Below are 21,613 nucleotides of genomic sequence, written 5' to 3'. Positions count from 1 at the left end.
CCAGAACATCCTGGGACTTCAAAGTCTAGCACCTTGTCCTGAGATGCTATAGAAGAACCTGGAGATGCATTACTCTGAATCTCAAAGATCCAAAGGGATCTAACCCTAGAAGGAAGAAGTCAGTGCAGGAATCCGAGGGATCTAGGGCAAGATCAAACAGGGTTAGCCGTGATACCCAAAAGCACACCAGTTTGGACCCTGGCCTAAGCATGAAGTTCCAATTCAGGAACTAATGCTGGAGAAATGAATAAGAAGAAAACAATCATAAATTATTGCAAATCTAGGTAATCACCCAAAAGAAAAAAGTATAAAGATAGCAAGCAGAGATTCAAAGAAGAAATGAAGCAAGAGATTAAAAAAAAAAACGAATTACAAGAATTTTTTTTTTTTAAGGAAATACAAGCTCTGGAGGAAAGAATTGAAAAGAAAATGCCGGGGGTGGCTAGGTGACATAGTGGATAAAACACTGGCCCTGGAGTCAGGAGTACCTGGGTTCAAATTCTGTCTCAGACACTTAATAATTACCTAGTTGTGTGGCCTTGGGCAAACCACTTAACCCCAATTTGCCTTGCAAAAACTTAAAAAAAATGAACAGATATCTTGGAATAAACTATTTTGAAAAAAAAAAGTTGGTAGCTTACAATCAAGCCCAACTTTCCCTGCAAATCTTGAGTCACAGAAGGAAATGGGAAAGGATCTTTAATGGAATAAAGGACTTCAAGTATTTCTGATGAAAAGACAGGGCTGAGGTAGAACTTTGAAAATACAAGTACAAAAATCTAGAGAAACTTTAACAATGTGAACATTTGGAAAGGGATGTTATGATGATGTAGCATTGACATTCTAATTGGGGAGAAAAAACAAGTGCCCTTTCAAGCCTTTGTGTTTATCAAATACTAGATTGCTATGTATATTTGTTCCATGTTTTGGATCCTGAATCTATCAAACTGATCAATATCTATTTTTTAACCACTACCAAATTATTTTGACAATTAACTGATCCCTAATAATTTTTATAATTGTGTGGTTTGAGATGTGGCACTTCTGAGTCTCCATTTCCATTTTTTTTCTTCTCTTGACACTTTTGTTAACTGTTGAACAATCTATGAATGTCTCATTTCGTTCAAGCACCAAACCTAAACTTAAAGTTATTAACCTGAGTCAGGTTCTACCCTAAGGGCAGTTAGGTGGTGCAGTGGGTTAAGAGTACTGGCCCTGGAGTCTGGAGGATGGGAGTTGGAATCCGAGTCTCAAGATACTCTTACTAGGTTTGTGACCTTGGACAAATCACTTAACCCTGATTAACTTGTATCCAGGGCCATCTCCAGTTGTCCTGTTCCATATCTGGCCCCTGGACTCAGATGGCTCTGAAGGAGAAAGTAAGACGGGTGATTCACTCCAATCCAAATCACGTGCTTGTCATGGCATCGCCTCCCTAATGTCAAGGTCTTGAAGTCCTACTTACAGCTCTGAGCACCAGGATTCCTCTCTTTCCTCTGATTCTTTTAGATTTTTCATGTGACTCCCATCCCCATTCCTTGACAGTTGCTGCTTCCTTTTCTGAATGTCTACCTCCTCTTTGGAAGAGAGTTTCATATTTGTTTCTTAACTCTCAAGTATTCCGTGGTCCTTAACAGTACTTCTCCTGGCACCAAATAAAGGATAGACAGAGCAGGAAGCAGACAAACATACCACTGGGGTTCTGAATATACCAAACTTCAATACATTTTCCATGCAGATGTTAAAGTGTGGCCCTTTCTGCTTTGAATTATTTTTATGGTGATTTTATCAGAAGTTGGGAACTAAATCATTCTTCCTGAAAGTTTCTTCCTGGAGACCAGGGTTTTACAAATATGCTGCTCATTCTCACAAGTTTTTCCCCTACCCCAATTTATTCTCCACATAGCTTCCAAAGTAATTTTCCTTAAGCATAGGTCTAACTTACATGATTTTACATGTATAATTGATATCATGTTGCTTTTCTTCTCATTGAACAGAGAGGGAGAAAGAATTTGGAACTCAAAATTTTAAAATAAGTGGATTTTTAAGGGTTTTAGATCAAGGGATTTTAAAGTTTGTTTTTTTAAGTAGGTCTGACTTATAATCAACTATACTTGATTAGTCAATCAACTGGTTGTACAGTCTTGAGTTAATAGTTAATCAACTTCAGTTTGTCTCCCTGTTATCTCCAGGACCAAATATAAAGTCCTTTGGTATTTACAGATGTTCACAAACTAGCCTCTTCCTGCCTGACTTACTACCTTTATGTGATCCAATTACACTGACATGCTTACTGAGCTTTAACCACAACAGTCCATTGGCAACTGGCATCATTCAAGACATCTGGACTTTTTTTAAGCCTGGTAACTGTTTTGATTTTTTATGTACACCACAGTGCTAAGTGAATGGTATTGTTTAATCAATGTTCCTTTATCCAGCAGTGACTGACTGACAGAATGCCAAGTCAACTCCTTTATGTGTTGCCTCTGCCGGGCACAATGGAACATCTTAGCTTAGTGAGGTAGAATAGCCTTGTCTGCAGTGGCCTTGTTATGTGCATCAGCTCAAGGTCTGTGGTTGGGTTAAGCTGGAGTGGTCCTGTTTAGGAACATTAATATTAAATGAGGCCTTGGCCCCTTCCTGTACATGCCTGACTCTCTCTGTTGAGAAAACTGAGGCAGCTAGAAATTGTCTCTGTCAAGCGTGCTCATACACATACACCTGGCTTTCTCATAGACCCAGAACCAAGAAGAGTTGGAATAGAAGTTAGGAGTTCACTTTGCATAACAGAAATTGTTCCTCTTATAGAACTCATTTTCTTTCCCCTAAATCCAACTGTCTACCTGTTTTCCTGATTTCCCTCCCAGGTACATCAATTCTTTATCTTTCTAAGGCTTTCAATTTCATCTACCATCTAGCAAAGGGTGGAAGCACTTCACTAAGGAGCTTCACAAATGGTATCTCATTTGGTCCTTGCAACAACCCCAAGAGGTAGGGGCTATTATCCCCATTTTGTAGATGAGGAAACTGAGGCAGATAGAAATTAAGTGACTTGATGCAGGCCACCCAGCAAGTAAGTGCTTGTGAGCAGATCTGAACTTGACTTCAGGTTCTGCACTTTTGTCACTACATTACCTCCAGGAGTGTACCTTAAGCAAGCTGTCTTTCATTTCTCTTTCACATCACACCTATCTAATCATAATCACAATATTTCTGGTCTCCACAGTATTTCTCTTGTCTTTCCATTCAGTTTTAGTCTAGTTCCTCCTCATGTCTCTTCTGGACTATTCCAGGATCTGCTGATTGGGCACTCTGCCTCAAATCTCTCGCCATTCCTAAACCATCCTCCCCACGCAGCAGTCCAAGGGATTTTCATTAACCATTAATCTACCATATGACTGACTCCTCTACTGCTAAACACCAGTAACATTCTATTACCTCTAGGATCAGATATGGACTCTGTTTTCTTAAAACCCTTCACAATTGGGGTGGCTAGGTGGCACAGTGGATAAAGCACCGGCCCTAGAGTCAGGAGTACCTGGGTTCAAATCCAGTCTCAGACACTTAATAACTACCTAGCTGTGTGGCCTTGGGCAAGCCACTTAACCTCATTTGCCTTGCAAAAAAAACCTAAAAAAAAAAACCTTCACAATTTACCCTAATCTATCTACTCAAGACTCATATTATTTCTCTCAGTCTACTGTCCAACCAAAATGACATTCTGGCTGTTCTTCACTCCATCCAGTTTCCTTGTCTTTATATTGGCTGTCTCATGGGTCTGGAGGGCACTCTCATCACCTTCCCCAAATAAGAATTCCTATTTCTTCATGTGTCATGTACATGAAACTTAGCTACCTGGTAGTTATTTGCCTTATATTTATATTGTACAAATGTACACGCAGTATTTAAGAAATGTTTGTTGATTGAGAAAAAGTATTGTCTTGGGGAAAGTGAAAGCTTCAAAACAGAGTATGGAACAAACTAAAAAAATCACGACTATTTAGGAAGAAAAACATAAGGGCGGTGGTCACTCAAGACTGCACAACCAGTAAATAGTAAACTTCTTTCTGACCTCACAGATGAATCTATATACATAGAGTCTTCTGTTCCAGGATCGTAGTATGGAAGTGTGTGTGTGTGTGTGTGTGTGTGTGTGATCACATGTATGATCTTGGAAGGTCATCTATCCCCATTCCCTTCACTTCCCAATGAGCAAACTGATTGTGTTTCAGGGGACTCAGATTAAAGTGAAAGAGCTAGGATTCAGAGTGAAGTCTTGGGGCACCAAGTTACCTGTTTTAAGTTGGTTCGAGGTGTTGAATCTTAGGTAACCCTGCCTTCCCTGGCGCCTGGACTCGGGCCTCAGTGGGATATTGGTCTGCAGAAGGCACCCCCTACCCTCCCAAGGGAGTGGGGGGAAGCTTTCAGGCATCACTATACAAGCTGCCTCATACATGACCTTGTAGTTATGACTTTTTTTGGGGGGGGCAAGTGGGTCAGGCGGGTATTACAGTGGACAGAGCCCCGGACGGGACTCGGCAAAGCCTGAAGTCGGATGTCATGGAGTGACTGCACACGCAGCCTCTGTAAAATGGGGGGTAATAGCCCTTACCTCAGTGTTAGTATGAGCATCAATTGAGAGAGCACGAGCCCGGCCGGGCCACGAGTGCTACGTGAAGGCTCGCCGGTGCCCGCCCCTAGGGCGCACCGGAGCCAGGCCGGCCCGGGAGGCCGAGCCTCTGCCTCTCCCTGGGCCCCCGGGCCTCGGCTCGCACCGAAGAGGCGGAGCGGGCGCAGCGGGCTGGCACGGCGCCCCGGCGGCGGGCCCCTCCCCCCGGGCCTGGCGGTTGGCCGGCCGCCCCTCCCCGGGGCCGGGGCCCGGCTTCCGCCCTGCGTCACCGCCCCCCGCCGCCTCTAGAAAAGGCGGCGCCGCCCGCCGCCCGCCGCCCGCCGCCTCTCCGTTGCCGCCGCGCCGCGCCCCGCCCGGCCCGCGCGCCCCGCCATGGCGCTCCCGCTCTCGGTGCACGCGTTCTCGGCCCGCCTGCTGGGCAGCGGGGAGCTGGTGAGCCTGGCCTCGCTGCGGGGCAAGGTGCTGCTCATCGAGAACGTGGCGTCGCTCTGAGGCACCACCACCCGCGACTACACGCAGATGAACGAGCTGCAGCAGCGCCTCGGCAGCCGCGGCTTCCAGGTGCTCGGCTTCCCCTGCAATCAGTTCGGCCACCAGGTGAGCGGCCGGGGGCCCCCGCTGCGGGGGGCAGCCCACAGCTTGCAGCGTTCACGGGGGGGGCCCGGGGGGCAGGGAGGGATGCAGAGCGCCCCCCCGCAAGACAGAGCCCCAAAGCCTTCCAGCCGCCCTCCCCGGGCCCCTCCAGCTTCCAGGCGCTTCTAACTCCTGGGGGGTGTATTCTCCTAGCAACACCCGGGGGGCCGAGGGTGCAAACATCACCCCCGTTTTACAGATGGAAAAACTGAAACCCTCCCCAAAGATTAAGTGATTTGCCCCAGGGCACCCTGCCAGCCTTCCCGGACTGGGAACTCCACACAGGAATCTTAAACTTCCCTAAAGCTGGGCAGGAAATTCAGGAAATGTGCTGGGCACCTGGGGGGAGGCCTGAAAGCTTTCCGTTCCCGACCCCCCACTCCCTTGGGAGGGCAGGAGGAGGTGCCTTCCTCGGGCCATAGCCCACCGAGGCCGGACTCCAGGCCTGAGGGAAGGCCCGGTTAGATAAGACTCCTTGCACCCACTTAAAACATAGGAATACCCTACCCGAGCCCGCTAAAGAGTCACAAAACAAAGTGTTGCCTGAGGTCTGAAGGAAGAGGGATCTGGAAAGTCTTCTTGGAAGTGATGTTAAACGATGAATAGAATGAGAGTGAGGACTCTGACCTCCTCTTGTCAGTTCAGTTCAGCAATTAGTGATGATGCATTAACAGGATGCAAAACCACTTACTCTTGGGTAAATCTACCCAGTCCCTCTTCTCGAGGCAAAGCTGGTGAACACATATATTGTTAACCAGGAGAAAACAAGATCAATGATGCTGGGTGAAAGAGAGACTTGGGGGAGGCGGGGGGAAGCAGTCATTGAGAAATTCCTACCCCCTACTGAGACCTTCAGTGATTCCAAACAGATGGAGAATTGGGCGTGGGGTGGGGAGTGACCTGAGCCAAAGCTCAGAATGGGGAAAATGAAGGTGCCTGGCCTGTTTGTCTGGAATAAAGAATATGGGAAGGAAAATTAACTGGCAAACCACTTTTTTTCTGAGTCATCCTTTTCTGAAACTGTCCTCTGGGGACTTTTCTTTGAGCTCTAAGCTAAGAATAAGAATGTCTCAGACTTAAGGGTCCCAACTTGGATTTTGCAATATTGGGCTTCTGCTGGGAAAGGACCATTATGACTCATCCAAAAAAAAAAAAATCCCTCATTTGTTCTGTCTTATGAAGGCTTCCTCCAAACCAAGTCCCAGAGAACCCTAGGCTAACTTTTTACCCTTCCCCTATAATATGATTCTGGTGTCTGATTTACCAGGAGAATGGCCACGATGAGGAGATCTTGAATTCCTTGAAATACGTCCGACCAGGCAATGGATTTGAACCCAACTTCATGCTCTTTGAGAAATGTGAGGTGAATGGAGAGAAGGCTCATCCCCTCTTTGCTTTTCTCCGGGAGGCACTGCCAGCCCCAAGTGATGATCCTGTCTCTCTGATGACCGACCCAAAATTCATCATCTGGTCTCCAGTGTGCAGGAATGACATCGCTTGGAACTTTGAGAAGTTCCTGGTGGGTCCTGATGGTGTGCCCGTGAAAAGGTACAGCAGGCGATATGAAACCATCCATATCGAAAAGGATATCGAGAAGCTCCTGACAAAGGCATACAAGAAGCGCTAAGGCTTTGTGTCTGTCTGAGAATATATAGCTACTGCTCAAAGCATTCCAGTATTCTCTGAAATGGGCTTCCTGGAGTTTGGCAGAAGGGTACTAATGGTCCATGTGGGTTTTATCTATGATAGTGTTCTTTTTAAACCTTTAAGGAGAAAGAACATTTGATGTTGCATGTAAAACCTCCATGAGACTCTAGTGGCCTGCCTCGCCTTTACTCTGGATAGCTCAAATTCCTGTCTGTTTTAATAAAGTTGTAGAAGGAAAACTGAGTCTGTCTTTCACTTATCAGAATTGACCTTTGACTTGTCTTCCTTTCCTAAACCCATTTAATGTTGTCTCTACTGAGATGAGAGACTGAAACCTTAAAAGATCAAGACCCCCCCCCAAACCATCCAATGGGTAGATTTGCCCAAGGCCAAATGATTGTTAAGTAGCCATCCCACAATATCCCCATCACTACCACACTGCTCTCTTTTCAATAATTGGCATTGGACTCTCCTGCCTCCTGCCATTCAGATAACAGGCCCTACTTTGTTCAGTGGGCCATGGGCTTTCTTAATAAAAACCAAGAATTCTTGTCCTGCCACACATTAGGTACAATTAAACATCAGAGTTCTCTGCCATTTCTATGCTGAATCTAATAGACCCAAGGTCAAACAGTTCATCAGTGTGAATATTCTATTCCTCATCTATAAACCAAGGCAAGGGCCTCAAGGAGCCCCAGGTTAGGGGTAGTAGTGGAATGAAATAAGTGTAATTCTGTCTATTTTTTTTCAGATTCCCTAAACATTCCTAGTCCCTGCCACCTTTTATCATTTAAAAAAGTCAACTCCCTGAGAGGGTGAAGGTTTTGTGATAAAAGTGATAACCCAATCTTTTTTGACCTGCTGCTGCTGCTAAGCATAGCAGCAAACCCCTGTTAGCCTTAGATAACCTTTTTAGAGAGCCAAAAGACTGCTTTCTACTGCATAGAATACATTTTTAAATGGTGCCTTTTTTCTTTGTTAAACCATTGGCCCAGAGAGAACTTCTTTTGAAGAGGTCAACCAGCAAGCCCATTTATCACCTGCCACTCACAGTAAGGTAAAGGCAGAATTAATCCCTGTTCCTGCACTCTAGTCAGGAATGATAATGCACAGTTTAAGGTTTCTGAGTACTTTAATAGAACACCCCCACCCTACCCTGGATGCTGGAGTCCTAAAGCAAAACTACCAATTAAGCACTTATGTGTCAGAAAAATGTGCCTGACCCTGCAGATGTTCTAGGAGTATCTTTGTCTTCTGTGACCCTAGAGGCTCCCAAGAAAGACTGATGCTGGGTCTTTTGTCTGGTAAACTTAGATCTATTAAAAATCTGCTATGTCTGAACTCAGTTCCCTTGGTCTTTTGCCTCCAATGTAAAAATGGAGAAGGCAGCCCAGAAGCCTCTGTGGTCATCTAGTCTTATGGTTGGTTTTCACCTATACCAGTCTTGTCAAATTCTTTTTTTTTATTTTTTAGGTTTTTGCAAGGCAATGGGGTTAAGTGGCTTGTCCAAGGCCACACAGCTAGGTGATTATTAAGTGTCTGAGGCCGGGAGGCTTGTCAAATTCAAATAGAAAAGAGTCTATTAAACAATAACTGGCACCTCTGACCTAGACCTTGGCCTGCCTTGTCCTCCTCAGGATTCCCAAAGGGAGTATCTGGCCAACAAGCCTTTATTTAGTGAAAAACCAACTATGGGCCAGACACTGTGTTAGGAGCTAGAGTGATAAAAGACAAAAGATGAGAGAGTCTCTGCTTCTATTCAGGAGCATGTAAGAACAAACTAAATAATTTTGGGATATAATAAGCAACAATGTGGAATACCTGCCTCTCCATTGAATCGTAAAATATCATTGCTGGGAGAGATTTCAGACTTTAGAACTAATTTAATTCAACTGTCTCATTTTATAGAACAAGAAAATAAGGCCCCCAAAGGGGAAGTGAGCTGGCCAAGAGGCCCAGTGAATTAATGGGGCTAGAGTTAAGATGAGTACTCTGCGCAGCACCAAGTTGCTTCCACACTCAGTTTCTCTTTTTTCCTCACATGCAATAATCCTTCTGATCCAGGCACCATTCCTAAGATGGTCCCTGACCTAGAATGCCCCCCCCCCCCCCCCCCCCCCCCCCCCCCCGCTTAACCCTGCCTCCTAGACCCTGGCTGCCTTTGAGACCTCGAATTCCTTTCCTATCAACCAGGCCCTGGGGTGGAACAATTCTGGTAAAGGCAGGTGAGAAGGAGGCCCCTTACTATGAAACATAACTGCAGTTTACACCTCCAGTCACTTAGCTGATGTGCTCCTCTTCAATACACAAGGACCAGTAGTAGACTGTAAGTATAACTACATAACTGTAATATATACATATATATATATATATATATATATATGTATATATAATTGTGCCCTAGCATGCACAGTTACTTTCTAGCTACTTCTCATCCTTTGATTTACCAATTTAGATACCATTAAAATGTGGGCTCCACAGTTTTTTTTTTGCTTTTTTCTTTGTACCCTCAATCTTAGTCCAATGATTATCATAAATTAAGCATTTTATTAGTGATGGGTCGATTGACTCCGAGCAACTCGGGAGATCTCCTCGATGCTTCTGGTTTTTGGTCCCAATTCTGACATTTTTATGAATCTATGAAAAAGTCATTTCTTCTAGAACAACCTTCACCCTTATATTTATGCCCCTTCAAAGCTTTTCTCTATTCCCTCGCCCTAGAAGCCACAGAACAAGTTCTGCTTAGTTACCCTTTCTCTCCCCCAAAATATCAGAACTTTACTGTTCCCCCATAAGAATCTTTGCCCTGTTTCTGCTCTTCCTGCTCCCTCATTAATTTGAGTCATCTCAGATTAACAATTAAAAGGGAAAGGTACCTTCTGGAGCTGACTTAAGTTTTCCTAAGTCTGTGCCAGGCCTGGATTCCTAAGCTTTCTCCCTCTTCCCACAGCACTTAGTCCTCTGGCCCCAGGCTTTCAATTTAATAATAAATAGTTGACATTTGATGATTAATCCTCTTGTATATTGAAAAAGATGGCCCTTCCCCCTTTACAGGGGTCATTTCTCTGATTTTTAAATATCCAACCACAACCCTTATGTGTTTAAGAACAGGAAAGATGGGGTAGGAAGAGTTGGAGATTTGGAATCCAGGGACTTAAGTTGAAATTTTATCTGTGCCACTTACATGCTTCCTGACCTCAGGAAAGTCATAGAACTGCCCTAGGTCTCAGTTTCAACTTTTCTGGATCCTTTTCAGTTCTGAATCTATAATTTATTAAATAGCTTCCCTTGATTTACCTTGTTCTACCTCTCAGAATTGTAAGGAGAAGCAAAAAGGCTTAATTTAATTCAATAAGCATTTACGAAATCACTGGCAATGAGTTAAATATATAGTTAAGAGTTCAAAGGGAAAAAATGACGGTGATTTCAAGGGACTTACATATATCTTTTGGAGTGGGAGTGGATGGGAGGGGGATGTGTACAGATCATAAGATCACAAATTTAAAGCTTGAAGGGACATTGGAGATCATCTAACTAGTCTACTCATTTCATTTTATAACTGAGAAACCTGTGAATCCTTGTCCAGTGTAGTAATACAAGTAGTTAATGGCACAAGCAGAATTTGGAACAGGACTTTCCAATGCCAATTCCATGTGTGTGTATGTATATGTCTGTGTATGTGTTTATTATATATCAGAGAACTCTTGAAGATAAAATATTGTAATTTTGGGACCTGAGAGGTATGGCTGGGGCAGGACTACTACTCAGCTGCTAAGTGACCTTAGTAGCTTGGGGTCTCTGTACTGTTTTGCAATTGCCCCCTCCCCATGACTGTATGGGTAACTCCATCTTTGGAGACTAAGCCTGTCTTCCTGGGGATCCAATAGGGTCTTCAGACAGACAGGATTTGAAAGCTACCATTTAGAAATTCTTTCTGCCAGGATATAATTTGGAATTCAAAACTTTTTTTAAAGGTAAAAACTGTTTATATATGTAATTGAGGGGAAATATTATTTAAAAAATAACAAAGAACAAGGTTAGTCCAAGGAAGGGATATGAGAGGACATGTTCCCCCAACTCCTTTGGACAGATGGAGAATGTGATCCATGAGTATGGAACTTGGCATATGTTGACAGATTTTTTTCAATTTATTGATTGATTTGCTTCTCCCCCCCATCCCTCTTTTTTCTTTTCTAGAAAATTCTTGAGATGTGGAATGGACCTCTGAGAAAATAAAGGAAATATAGGGGAAAATTTAAGATAACATAAAAACAAAAGATATCAAATTTTATTTAAAAAGAAAAGAAATTCTTTATCTGGGCTTCTTTTTTTTGAGAAGTTAAAGCTGATAAAGTCATACCAGGCTGCCCACCTCTTGCACAACTCCTCCCCCTGCCACAGATGACTTCCTTTTTTCAACTTCCTCAATTGTCACTAAGTGAAATGCAAAGTCATCTCCATATTTTATATAAAGGGGCCTATTTTATAGATCAGTTTCCTAAGCAGATTGCATTTAGGAACCTATATCAAGGATATGGCATATTTCTTAGATAATGAGATTTTAGATTTGAAGAATCTTGTTTATGGTCGTTTAGTCCAATCTGTCTGATGCTTTAAAAGTTTTATTAAGGTTCTTTGTTTTTTATACCAAAGACACCTCTTGTTATGACTCTCCCTTCACACTTCATACCCCTTCCTATATCACAAAATGGACAGTAACATCACCTGCAATATTTATCACCCATAATCTTTCCATCTACCTACCAAGAAGGAAGCCATTTTCACTATAGGTACCCTGGAACCAACATTGGTCATGGCCTTAATCTGAGATCAGCTGCCTTTAGTGTTGTTTTTCCATTGAATTTTGGCATCCTCTTGTTCTTTTCATCATAGATCATTTTTTGCATCAACTCTGTGTCTCTCTGAATTTCTGATGTTTATTGATATGATCATACAATAAATGACTTAGATGTAGATCAGGAACTTTGAAGATTTAACCCTCTTATTTTAAAGAGGAGATACGCAGAAATCCAGTGATTCCTGAAGAGTCCCCAGATTTAGAATTTGAACCCAAGTATTCTGACTGCAAATCCAGGATACTTTCAACTTAATATTTCAAGACTTTAATATGCTCTAATATGTTTAGCCATTGTCTAACCAATGGATGCCCCATTACCAGTTTTCTGCTTTCAGAAAAATGATTTTTTTTTTATTATATATAGGCTTCTTCAGTGTTTAACTTCCTTGGGGAACATATCTAGTAATTTGAACACTGTCTCGAGGTTATTAATCATTTATTAATTTTTCTTACATAATTCTAAATTTTCTTTTTTATTCCAATGCTTTCATTTTACAGATGAGGAAATTCATGACCATACATAGAGGAGAGAATTTGCTCAAGATCATGTGGATTCTAAGTAAGCAGAAGCAGGGACTGAGTCCAGCTCCTCTAACTGTAGATTTGGTGGTCTTTCCAGGAAACCACAAATATCTCTAAAAACTGACCTGGTTAGATGTATGAAGAGGGATTTTCAGGAAGGCTCATGTTTTTTCTATCCAAATATATGCCTCCTACCCAAGGAAATGGGGTACTTGCCTAGCACCTTTGAATAACTCAATTCTCTCTAAATTTTCAGCAATGATCAGAGCAAGATGAAGGATGGGAACCCAGGATGCTACATTCCCCCAATGTTGAGTCCGATAGGAGGGAACTCGGGCAGACACCAATATGATGCATAAGCTGGTTCATTTATTGATTACAGTATACATACTTTTATACTTTTCATTTACGTAACCACTTACATAAGCATTTTAGCAAGCATTTTTTTCACATGCATTTCCTTGTGTGTGTCTTAGGTGATTGTTTTAAGAACCAAACAGTGTTATGAGAAACAGAATACAGAATGCTTTGAGAACCAAACGGTGTTATGAGAAACCAGAGTGCAGAGTGTTTTGAGAAAAGTGCAGAAGGTATTTTCTTAGAATGTGCTTTCTTATCTGAGCCTGGGAATACATCTTGTTAGCTCAGACATGCAGCTACTCCCTTATCTAAGCTCTGAAGTACATCTTGCTTGTTAAAGCACATAGCTATTTCTATGTTAACCCTTCATAGCTCTTAGCCTGAAACACATATGACACCACACCCCAAGAAAGGTTTGGTGTATTTGAGGTCAAACTTATCTCCCGTTGCCAAATTTAATGCTTTCTAACAAAACTTCTCTGGTATCTGGAAAAACCTAGTATATGTCATTTATAGATGTTTTAGCTTAAGAACATGCTTGTTCCCTCTCCCCTGGTGAGTAGCTCTCAGAAGTCCAGAATGTGAGTCTGAAGAGACAAAACCATAGATCTTGAAATTCAACACCTACCTAAAAAGTAAAGCTCTCTTCCACAATAGCCCTGGTTAATGGTCATCCAGTCATTCTTTGAAGAATTGATGGTAATTCACTTATAAAGCCCATTCTACTTTTAGATAGTGGTCATTGTTAGGAAATTTGTCCTCACTTGTGCTAAAATTAATCTCCCTGCTTCTTCTAGGCATTGCTTTTGATTTTGTCCTTTTACCAAGCAGAACAAGTCCAATCCCACTTCTATATGACAATTTTCCAAATATTTGGAGTACAATTATCATGCCTCCTCAAAGTCAACCAGAGGGAGAACAAAGAATGGAACTGACTTCTATCATATTCTAGAGAGATATGTTCTGGTTTCATTGACATAGGAAAGTCCCATTTGTGGAAGGAATTTCCCTTTTGCAATATGGCTTTACCAGGGTCACACAGCCTCCAAGCATCAGAGTAAAACTGAACACAAGGCTTCCTGGTTTCAAGGTCAAGTCTTTATCCACTACACCAGAGGTCTTAAAAGTTTTGTTTGGTCAGCAAAACAGGAGTGCTCCTGAACCAGATTAAAATGTAATTAAAAATATGTAATAAAATAAACTAAAATTCAATAAAACATAGATGATGATGCTGTGTAATTTTCAAAGTTAATGTATACCCACAGGGATCATTTTCTATTTGAGTTCTCATGAAGGTGTATCTTAGTGCTTCTCCAATATCTAATATAAAGCTTAGTTTAGGACTATGCATACCCTTTCACCTTGTAGTAATACCATGTCCTATATCCAGAAGACAGCAAAGAGAAAGGAAAGGTCTTATATGTACTAAAAATTTTATAGTAGCTCTTTTTGTCACAAGGGTAAAGAACTGAAAAGTAAGTGAGTGGTCATCAATTGAGGAAAGGCTCAACAAATTATAAAAAACAAATGGAAAACTTGTTTTGTATAAGAAATGATGAAAGAAAAATGTTTGAGAGAAATCTGGGAAGACTTGTGTGAACAAATACTGTCAAATGAACAGAAGACTTTATGTAGTAACATTGTAAAAAATGAACAATTTTTAAAGACTAAAAACTCTGATCAGTATAATGACTAATCATGATTTCAGAGTATCAATGATAAGAATATTATCTCATGACAAGGGACATAGATATATATAGATAGATAGATAGATAGATAGATAATGTGACACTCATTTTTGGACATGGACAATGTGGGAATTTGTTTTATTTGACCATATTTGTTACAAAGTGGATTTTTAAAAATTTATTTATTTACTTTGAATTTTACAATTTTTCCCCTAAGCTCACTTCCCTCCCCCCATCCCCCCAGAAGGCAGTCTGTTAGTCTTTACATTGTTTCCATGGTATGCATTGATCTGGGTTAAATGTGATGAGAGAGAAATCATATACTTAAGGGAAAAAATAAAGTATAAGAGATAGTAAAATTGCATAAGATAATGAGTTTTTTTTAATTAAAAGTCTTTTGTCTTTGTTCAAACTCCACAATTCTTTTCTTTGGATGAAATGGTGTTCTCCATCACAGATACCCCAAAAATTGTGCCTGATTGTTGCACTGATGGAATGAGCAAGTTCCTTAAGGTTGATCATCACCCCATGTTGCTATTAGGATGTACAATATTCTTTTGGTTCTGCTCATCTTGCTCAGCATCAGTTTATGCAAATCCTTCCAGGCTTCCCTGAATTCCTGTCCCTCCTGGTTTCTAATAGAACAATAGTGTTCTATGACATATATATATATTATATATATATATAATATATATATATATATATATATATGTATTGAAGGACATTTACTTGTTTTCCAATTCTTTGCCACCACAAACAGGGCTGCTATGAATATCTTTGTACAAGTGATGTTTTTACCCCTTTTCATCATCTCTTCAGGATACAGACCCAGTAGTGGTATTGCTGGATCAAAGTATGCACATTTCTGTTGCCCTTTGGGTGTAATTCTAAATTGCTCTCCAGAAATGTTAGATGAGTTCACAGCTCACCAATAATGTATTAGTGTCCCAGATTTCCCACATCCCTTCCAAAATTGATCATTGTCTTTTCTGGTAATATTGGCCAGTCTGAGAGATGTGAGGTGGTACCTCAGAGATGCTTTAATTTGTATTTCTCTAATAAGTAGTGATTTAGAGCAATTTTTCATATGACTATGTAACACTTTGATTTCCTCATCTGTAAATTGCCTTTGCATATCCTTTGACTCTTTGTCAACTGGGGAATGGCTTGGTTTTTTTTTTTTAATTTGACCCAGTTATCTGTATATTTTAGAAATGAGTCCTTTGTCAGAAATACTAGTTGTAAAAATTGTTTCCCAATTTACCAAAGTGGATTCTTTTAATGGGGGTAGGGGTGGGAAGATAGAAAAAAATTAATTGGAAAGGCAAAACACCTGACACAAATTACAGTAAAACATGTCAGGACCAATGCTAAATTATTTCTGCATTACCTGCCCTCATGCCTCTCTCCCTCCCATCATGGGTAATTTGAAATTATCATGTATGTAAGGATTACCCAAAGTACATAAGGATTCAAGTTAGTGGGGGGGGTGACCTAGACTCAATGAAGTTATCAGTTCTTATTTCTGAAATCCATTTATCTTGCTAAGACCCCCTTTTGTCCAAGAAGCTATAGTTAACCAATCTGCCTAGGCCAGAGTTCTGGCATGCAGAAGTACAGACTGCAAATACCCTAGAGGTTCTCTAGTCCAATCCCTTGATTGGACATATGACTCAACTGAAACTTACAGCAATGTAGTGACTTGCCCCAAAGTCCTGTAGGTAAGAAGTAGATGGGGCTTGAACCTTGGCCATCTGGCTCTAAGATCAAAGCTTCTTTCCACTATACTCAGTCCTTAGACTCCTACTTTTTCAATATCTGAAGGTTTATTGGTGTGTATCATCTGTTGTAGTGATGATGAATGATGAGTGAGGTCAAGACAGGTTGGTTGTTTTGTTTTTCTAATTTTAGAGAATTCAGAGTGGTATCCTGAAGGAAGCAATGGACTCAAAGTCAGAAGAGTTTGATCACAATTCTGACCTGGTTCTTACAGATTCATCTTTAGAATTCTAGGCTTCTGAGGAGGCTCTTGCTGACCTTCCCCTTTCCACAAAGGTGCAAATTTTATAAGACAATAATAGGTCAGTGTTCTGTAAGGGTTAAGGTTCACAACCACCCTTGAAATAAGTAGTTATTTTCATTTTATAAATGGAGAAATGGTTTCAAAGAAGAGAATAGTTCAATGTGCATTACATGGCTACCAACTTCTGAGACAAAGACTAGTTTCTATCACTATACCCTATTGCCAAAATACCTGGGACATAAAATCCAATATCCTCTGTAGTAGTTCAGTCAGGTATTATCAAACTGTGAACAAGATATAATATAGAGAGTAATGCCACTGTTAATCTGGGCTAACTGTCTTCTGCTAATGCTACTGGCCCAATCTGCTGGGGACCTGCCTAAATGTTTTGAGGAAAAGGGAGTCATTCAGCCCAATAAGAGCTTAGGTAGGCCAGTTTCCCATTGTCATACAGAAACTCTAGAGAGTTTTGAGAATGTTGATAGATAGGCAGAGTTTGGTTTATAAACTTGCTATATTCTTCTTTCTACAGGGCAGTCAGATAGTGATCAGCACATAGTGGTCCCCATAGGAAAAACAGAATATTGTAGCTACTTCCCCATTGCCATTTCCAGACTTTGTCTTTCTTACCATCATTCAGCAACTTCTTCTCCCTTGAAGTTTACTCTTAAAATTTTCTATTCAACTGAAATTGTGCTAATTTATCAAATACAGGCCCCCAAGCCATTCCTTTATTTCTAAATTCACCTCTAAGTTCACCATTGTTCTCTCTCCCCTAATTCTAGTAGTTAAATTTAGGAACTACACTAACCACATTATGCTCCCTCAAACTCCTTAACCTCCCAGTTCTTCAGTGTCCTTAAATCCCAAGATCTCCTCTTTCACTCCCTCACCATCTATATTTCTTCCACTTCCTTAATCAAAAAGTGACATTTTTCTATTTGTCCATGACTTCCTATCATACTATCTTTAAACTTATTTTTCACCCTAATCATAATCTCAAGTCTCTTTGAAATTAATACTTTCTCAAGCCACCACCCTCGCTCTAACTTCACTTTCCTTTTCCAATTTCAATTCAAGTAAAAATGTCCTCAACTTCTAAATCCTTCCTGCCCTATCATCACTCATCCCCTACCAAATCTCTCTTGGTTTTGCTTCCATCACCTACCTACTATCTTCCTATTCATGTCCTGCTTAATAGAATCATAGAAGTCAAACAACTGTGATTACTAGGTATATAATAAATTCTATCATCCAATTCCAACTGGGTTCCCATTGCAGTAAGGCAATCTCTAATTCCCCATATTTCACTCCTCACAGAAGCTATTCCCTGCCTTCTTTTTTTCTCTTCATATCTCCAGTTTACTTTTCTCAACTCAGGACCTCTCATTTTATTGAGGAAAAACTAACCTTCCTCTTTTTTTTTTTTCAGAACCCTTTGACATTATTGCCCACTATCTCCTAAATTAACTCCAACCTCTGAAAATGAAGTGGTCCACTTTGTCACAATGAACCACTCTGCATGTGCACTTGATCTTAACCTTTCCCATCTTCTCCAGATTGCACCCTCATTTATTGCTTCTTTGGCTTAGAACTTTAACCTCTTCCTATGTACTTGTTCCCTATTGCTTTCAAAATGCCCAAATCTCTTACATCTTTAATATTTCACTATATACTACTTTTTCCTTCAAACTATTCTCCTATAAAATCTTTCTTCCTTTTCTCAGCTAAACTTCTTGAAAAAAGGTGACTGTAATGCCCTTTTATCATACACTTTAACATTTTGTAATCTTGTTTCTAACTAAATTTTCACTCAATTAAAAATTCTCCAAAAGGTTTCCAAAATTACCAATGATCAGGCAACAGGCAAGTGATGAAGCAGCAGTGCAGATACATAGTCATAACCCTTGCTTCCATCAAGGTTGTTCATCTCATAATGTTGTTGATCATTCTCTTGGCTCTACTCCCTTTGCTCAGCATCAGATCCTGCAAATCATTCCATTCTTCTCTAAAATCCAACCATTTATGGTTTCTTAGAGAATAATAATATTCCATAGTATTCATGTACCATAACTTGTTCAGCCACTCCTCAATTGATCAATCCCCTCAATTTCCAATTCTTTGATGTTACAAAAAGAGCTGCTATGAATATTTTGGAACATGTAGGACTTTGCCCATTTTTTACAATTTCTTCTGGATATAGTCCTAGAATTGAAATTGCTGGGTCAAAGGGTATGAACAATTTTATTGCTCTTTGGGCATAGTTCCATATTGCTCACCAGAAAGGCTGGATCTGTTCACAACCTCACCAGCAGTGCGTCAATGTCCTGATCCTCCCACAACCTCTCCAACATTGATCATCTTCCCTTTTCTCATCTGGGTGTGAGATGATATGATGGTAAATTCTTCAACTTGAAAAGGCTACAAGCCAAGACTAAAGTGAAGGGAGTACTGGTGCCTGATTTTCTATTTGCTGATGATTTTGCACTCAGTGCATCCTCTGAAGCTGAAGTGCAACAAAGTATAGATAGATTCTTTGCAGCTTGTACTAATTTTGGCCTAACAATTAACACCAAGAAAACACAGGTGCTCCATCAGCCAGCACCACATCATCCATATGTGGAACCATCAGTTACAGCAAATGAAGTTTTGTGTACTGTGGACTCCTTCTCTAGGGAGGTACACATTGACAATAAGGTTTACACATGCATTTTCATGACTGGTTCAGTATTTGGGAGACTCTGAAAGAAAGTGTGGGAAAGAAGAGGTATTCAACTACCAAGCTGAAAGTCTACAGAGCCTGTGCTGACTTTATATATGCTTATGAAACCTGGACAGTTTACCAGCACCATGTCAGGAAACTGTGAATCATTTCCATTTAAATTGTCTTAGGAAGATTCTGAAGATCACCTGGCAGGAGAAGATAGCTGACACAGGTTCTTTCCGGAGCTAAACATTCAAACCATACTACAGAGAGTGCAACAACAATGGGTTGACCATGTTGTTAGAATGCCAAACATATGCTTGCCAAAAAGACTAATTTTTGAAGAACTCACACAGGTCAAGCACTCACAAGGGGGTCAGAAGAAGTGATACTGGAACACTCTGTAAATCTCTCTTAAGAACTTTAGAATTGATTGTACAGTATGGGAGACACTGGCAGAGGACCACCCAGTATGGTGTGCCTTCATCAGAGAGGGTGATGCACTCTATGAGGAAGGCAGAATTGAAGCAACTCAAAGGAAAGATGACATACATAAATTTAGAGTAAGCACCCCAGATGTTCACATGGACTATTTGTACATGACCTGTGTTAGAACAGCCTAAGCTGGTATTGGTCTCATCAGCCACAGTCAGAGACACTGTAATTTGTCTCAGACATGGTGATGTCATTTTGGTCTCCTTAGATAAAAGCCAAGAACCAAACAGCCATATTTATTCCTTGCTTACGTGTCCGACTATTCCTTCTCAGTCACCTTTGCTGACTTATCTTGAATACTATGTTCCCTTTGAGTAATTTTTAGGCCCTCTTCTCTTCTCACTGTGTATTCTCTTTCTCTCAGTGAACTCATCAGTTCCATAGATTTAATTATCATCTCTATGCAGATAAGACCTAGAACTTTACTAGGCAGAAGAATCTCATATTTCTATGTACAGCATCAATCTCTCCCCTAAATTTCAGTCTTATATTGCCAATTTCCTATTGGACATTTCAAACTGAATGTTCCAGAGAAATCTCAAAATCAACACATCTAAAATGTAATTAATTTACTTCCCCTTCCTTGCCAAATCTACTCATATTCTAAATTTCCCTATTTTCATTAAAGGCACCATTATTCTTCTCATATCCCATGTTTGTAACTTCCATAATACCCCCCAATCACTTGTTTTCCCTCACCTCACATATCCAATCAATTGATCTATCTCTTCAGCATCTGTAGCATCTGACTCTTTCTCTGGATTTCCATAGCCATTATTTTAGTTCAGGCCCTTATGGTTTCTCCTCACTCTGAGTCACCAAAGTGATTTTCCTAAAGCACAGATGCAACCATATCCCTTCCCTACTCATTAAACTTGTGAAAGTGTGATAATAAGTTTTTTCACTTGTGAGGAATGTAGGGTGTTGGTCTTCACAGGGTGTGGAGGGGGCCCTTAGGGAATCCATTACAAAGAGGGAATGGCCCAGCCAATCACAAAACTGGGAGAGTTTTCCTAATCCCATGGCAAATCCAAAACCAGTTCTCAACCATTCAAGAGTGACCTAGAGATCTTGACCTAATGCAACTGATTTTGTGCAATTAGGTAATTAAACATTAACCCACACACCCCCTATGACTATTGGGGCTCATCAGCATATCATGCATTGCATGAGGTGGGGGGGGATCATTTTAGGGGCATGTCATGGAATGGGTGGACCTCTTAGATTATTATAACTCAAACTCTGAGAGCCTATGAAAATCCAAGAGGGAGGGCAAAGAGTTTCTGAAGACTATAAATTACCTGATGTTCCAAGGCCACCTTGTATTTCACGCCAGGCGAGGTAACCATGTCTTGCAAGGTTCGTGAATAAAATCTACAATTTTCTCTCACTCTAGCAGGTTTTTTTTCATTCATTTATTTTTTATTTTTTTGGTTTTTGCAAGGCAAATGGGGTTAAGTGGCTTGCCCAAGGCCACACAGCTAGGTAATTATTAAGTGCCTGAGACTGGATTTGAACTCAGGTACTCCTGACTCCAGGGCCGGTGCTTTATCCACTGTGCCACCTAGCCGCCTTTTTTCATTCATTTATAACATCACTATTGCTAGTGAAAAGGTTGATTTCTTTACAACAGTATTCAGCCTTCATATTATAATAACCAGTAGGTAGAAAGTCAATGACTTATCTCCCCCACATTAAAAACTCAGGCAGACAATGATCTGGAAGCTTGACAATTTATCCTGCCCTCCTGGTACTACAATCCAGGAAAGAATGCCTTCTCCTTAGACAAGATATTATAGTATAAGGATGATCAACTTAATAGGATGACTCTAGGGAAGGTTCAACCTTTTGTCTATTCTTTGTTATGTTTATGCTGATTTCCCCTTCCTTACCAACTTCAGGGTTCTTTGTGGGGAAAAAAAAAATGTCTGGTAAGTTAAGGGAGGGTGCAGTGTTGAGAAGATCTCCCTAATATGAGAGAGATCACCTCCTCTAACTGCCTACTTTAGCCCCAGGCAGTACCTCCCTTCCACAGTTTTTCTTCTTCAGGGTC

At 40.8% G+C, this 21,613-nt stretch overlaps 1 protein-coding gene and 1 long non-coding RNA gene across 2 annotated transcripts in view; one reads left to right on the top strand and one right to left on the bottom strand.

Moving 5' to 3' along the window:
• The window catches only part of LOC141495986 (uncharacterized), a 46,623-nt gene extending 41,721 nt beyond the window's left edge, over positions 1-4,902 (bottom strand). Inside the window, exon 1 of the long non-coding RNA XR_012470920.1 lies at positions 4,613-4,902. This is a non-coding gene — a long non-coding RNA (uncharacterized LOC141495986). The remainder of the gene's footprint in view (positions 1-4,612) is intronic.
• Positions 4,903-4,987: 85 nt separating this feature from the next.
• On the top strand, positions 4,988-7,149 carry GPX1 (glutathione peroxidase 1). Its single transcript, XM_074197941.1, has 2 exons — positions 4,988-5,227; positions 6,531-7,149. Exons 1-2 carry the CDS (start codon positions 5,003-5,005, stop codon positions 6,888-6,890), a joined length of 585 nt encoding a protein of 194 aa, XP_074054042.1. The 5' UTR covers positions 4,988-5,002; the 3' UTR covers positions 6,891-7,149.
• Positions 7,150-21,613: the final 14,464 nt, after the last annotated feature.

The sequence above is a fragment of the Macrotis lagotis genome, chromosome 8 (genome assembly GCF_037893015.1).
Source record: "Macrotis lagotis isolate mMagLag1 chromosome 8, bilby.v1.9.chrom.fasta, whole genome shotgun sequence".
Classification (NCBI taxonomy): domain Eukaryota; kingdom Metazoa; phylum Chordata; class Mammalia; order Peramelemorphia; family Peramelidae; genus Macrotis; species Macrotis lagotis.
Note: the sequence above shows the minus strand (reverse complement) of the source record. Positions and strands in the feature narration are given on the sequence as shown.